General features: G+C 35.3%; 1 protein-coding gene across 1 annotated transcript in view; it reads right to left on the minus strand.

The window, feature by feature from the left end:
- The window catches only part of LOC307256999 (centrosome and spindle pole-associated protein 1-like), a 23,427-nt gene that overhangs the window by 37 nt on the left and 20,890 nt on the right, over nt 1-2,500 (minus strand). Inside the window, exons 25-29 of the mRNA XM_080036113.1 lie at nt 2,220-2,260; nt 2,028-2,079; nt 1,515-1,624; nt 620-737; nt 1-175 (exon numbers count right to left, since the gene is read on the minus strand). The exon at nt 1-175 is cut by the window's left edge and continues 37 nt beyond it. Of these exons, the coding sequence (XP_079892239.1) occupies nt 3-175; nt 620-737; nt 1,515-1,624; nt 2,028-2,079; nt 2,220-2,260 (494 nt within the window). The 3' untranslated portion in view covers nt 1-2. The remainder of the gene's footprint in view (nt 176-619; nt 738-1,514; nt 1,625-2,027; nt 2,080-2,219; nt 2,261-2,500) is intronic.

Here is a 2,500-nt window from a genome sequence, read left to right on the forward strand (position 1 = left end):
TGCTACGTAGCATAGCGCCCCCTCCTGGCCGATCGCTCTAAACATTTGACGGTGTCAGAGGTTTCCGGTCTCATCCAGGGATCCGTGGCGACCGTTTCTATGGAGCTCTGATGGTTATCGTCATGGAGAGAGAATCCTGGAGGAGAGAAGCTTCCATCGGACAGATCAGCGGCTCCTTAGAGAAAGGGATGGATGGATGGATGGATGGATGGATGGATGGGTGGATGGATGGATGGATGGATGGATGGATAGATATAGAATCAGAGAGAGATTTTACTTACATAACATTTTTATTTTAATGTGTATTTATTATATTTATTATTAATAATTTTTGTATATACACATTTATATTATTTTTACATTTATTTATTTATTTTTTAACTATTTTTGTATTCAAACATACATTTATATTTGATTACATTTTTAGATGTGTGTAGATATTTTTTTTTGGGGACACAAAACGTGTCCCTAATTTTTCTTTTTTAAACAATTTAACTGATATTATTTAAATCATTAATAGTAGCAATAATAGCATTGTTAATTTATATAATTTTGTCTAATCTTGTGGAAAAATGCCAAAAAAAGAAAATAAATAATAACAGCATCATCTCATTCATACCAGCAGTTTTAGCCCTTCGCCCCGTCCTGTCCCGTCCCTTCCCCTCACCGCGGGACTCTGTCTCCTGCTGGAGTCTGTCACTGCTGTAGTCTTCATACTGACTGGTGGCTGCTCGCTCCTGAAACAACAAACATGTATACGCAAAAACATTAGAAAAAAACATTAGAATTATTTTTTTAAATAATACATATATATACAATTCTTTATTTCAGACCCAGGGGGATCCATATCAACACAAACAAATACACAAACAGAGTAAAAAATACACAGCCTTTCACAATATTCAGTGCCAAGCATACAGACATGATCGCCAATGGTTCCACAGTCTGGAAGAAAATCTGACCGAACTGCATAGAGGGTTTGCCAAAACTGCAATTAAGTTATTTTCGGACTCAGATGCCCTACACATAAATCCATACATCAGGCCACGCAACACAGCAAATAAGACTTTGTGATCAAAATAAACTATTAAACTATCTTATTTTTTTAACCTTTTATTTATACAGGTAAATCCCATTGAGACCGGAGACTCTTTTGAAAGGGAGACCTGTTTCCATTTACACACACATTTATACACTGAGGATAGCAGGCTAACTATTGACATTCACACGATTGGTGCCGCTGTCTGATTGAAGACTATTTCAGCGTTTTTAATGCCACTCAAAATGAAATTAAAGACTAATTTTAAACAAACCAAAGCCGTAGAAAAAAAGTTACATTAATGTTCAATGAAAAACTAAGAAAGTTCTACTTAAAATAATTTAAATAGGTGCTATGCTACCAGATATTATAAAAGTAACATCAACTTAAAACTCATGCATTTTTGAGCTCACACTCCACATGGCTGTCTCTCTTTTTCTATAACAAACATGCATTGTGTTTCTGCTCTAATGACCTGCGGGCGCTGGGACAGTTTGGCCAGCCTCCTCCTCTCCCTCGCTGACAGCTGAGGAAGCTTCTCAAACTCTGGGGTCTGAGGCACCGGAAAGGCCTCGCCGAGGGGGTCTGAACAACACACACACACACACACACACAGAAAAAAAAAATATTAAATTAAAGTTAAACAATGTTGTCATTGTTTTAATTTTAAAATTGTCGTTTTGAAAAATATGAGATTATCGATTATCTCCCTACAAAGTATTTTTTTGGTTTTTATTTGTATTTAATTAATATACGTTTCCATTTTTTTAAATTGACTTATTGAGGTTTTTTTATACTCAGGTATTTTATTTTTATGTTTTAAGTTTTATAGATTTTTTTCTTTGTCTTAAAACTTAAAATATTAAAACAAATTATCCCCGGTCTTGTCAAGAGTTGTGGACAGATGCATGTTATTATTTCAACATGATCAATAGGAATGAGTTTAAATCTCCATCTCACTATCTGTATGTTTGTATGTTCATCTCACCAATGAAAGCACTGTCTGACTCCAGCAGAGAATCTCTGGCCGAGCCGCTTCTCTGAAACGGAAACAAGAATGTTCACGGTTACTCGTTACAGTTAATTATAAACAATATCATCTGTAGAATTAACTGAATTTGTAATGTATGTATAATCGTACATGTTTAAAACTAAACACCTTATATTTATTCAAACTCACCAGATAGTCGTTTTGCCGTGGTGGAGACAGGTCAAAATAATCTGCAACACAAGGGCCAGAATATTTTCATTAATATAATAAAGTGAGCTTCGCTGTTGGCCATGACGTAATGAAGTTAACTTATGTTACCAGCATAGACATCAATAGCAGTACGGTTTGTCCACAAGCTTATACATTTTATTTTTTAACCTTTATTTATACAGGTAAATCCCATTGAGACCAGAGACTCTTTCGCAAGGGAGACCTGTTTTCCTTTCCAACGTTACCATTCACTCACAGAT

The sequence above is a fragment of the Ammodytes marinus genome (assembly GCF_949987685.1).
Source record: "Ammodytes marinus genome assembly, chromosome: 10".
Taxonomy (NCBI): Eukaryota; Metazoa; Chordata; class Actinopteri; order Uranoscopiformes; family Ammodytidae; genus Ammodytes; species Ammodytes marinus.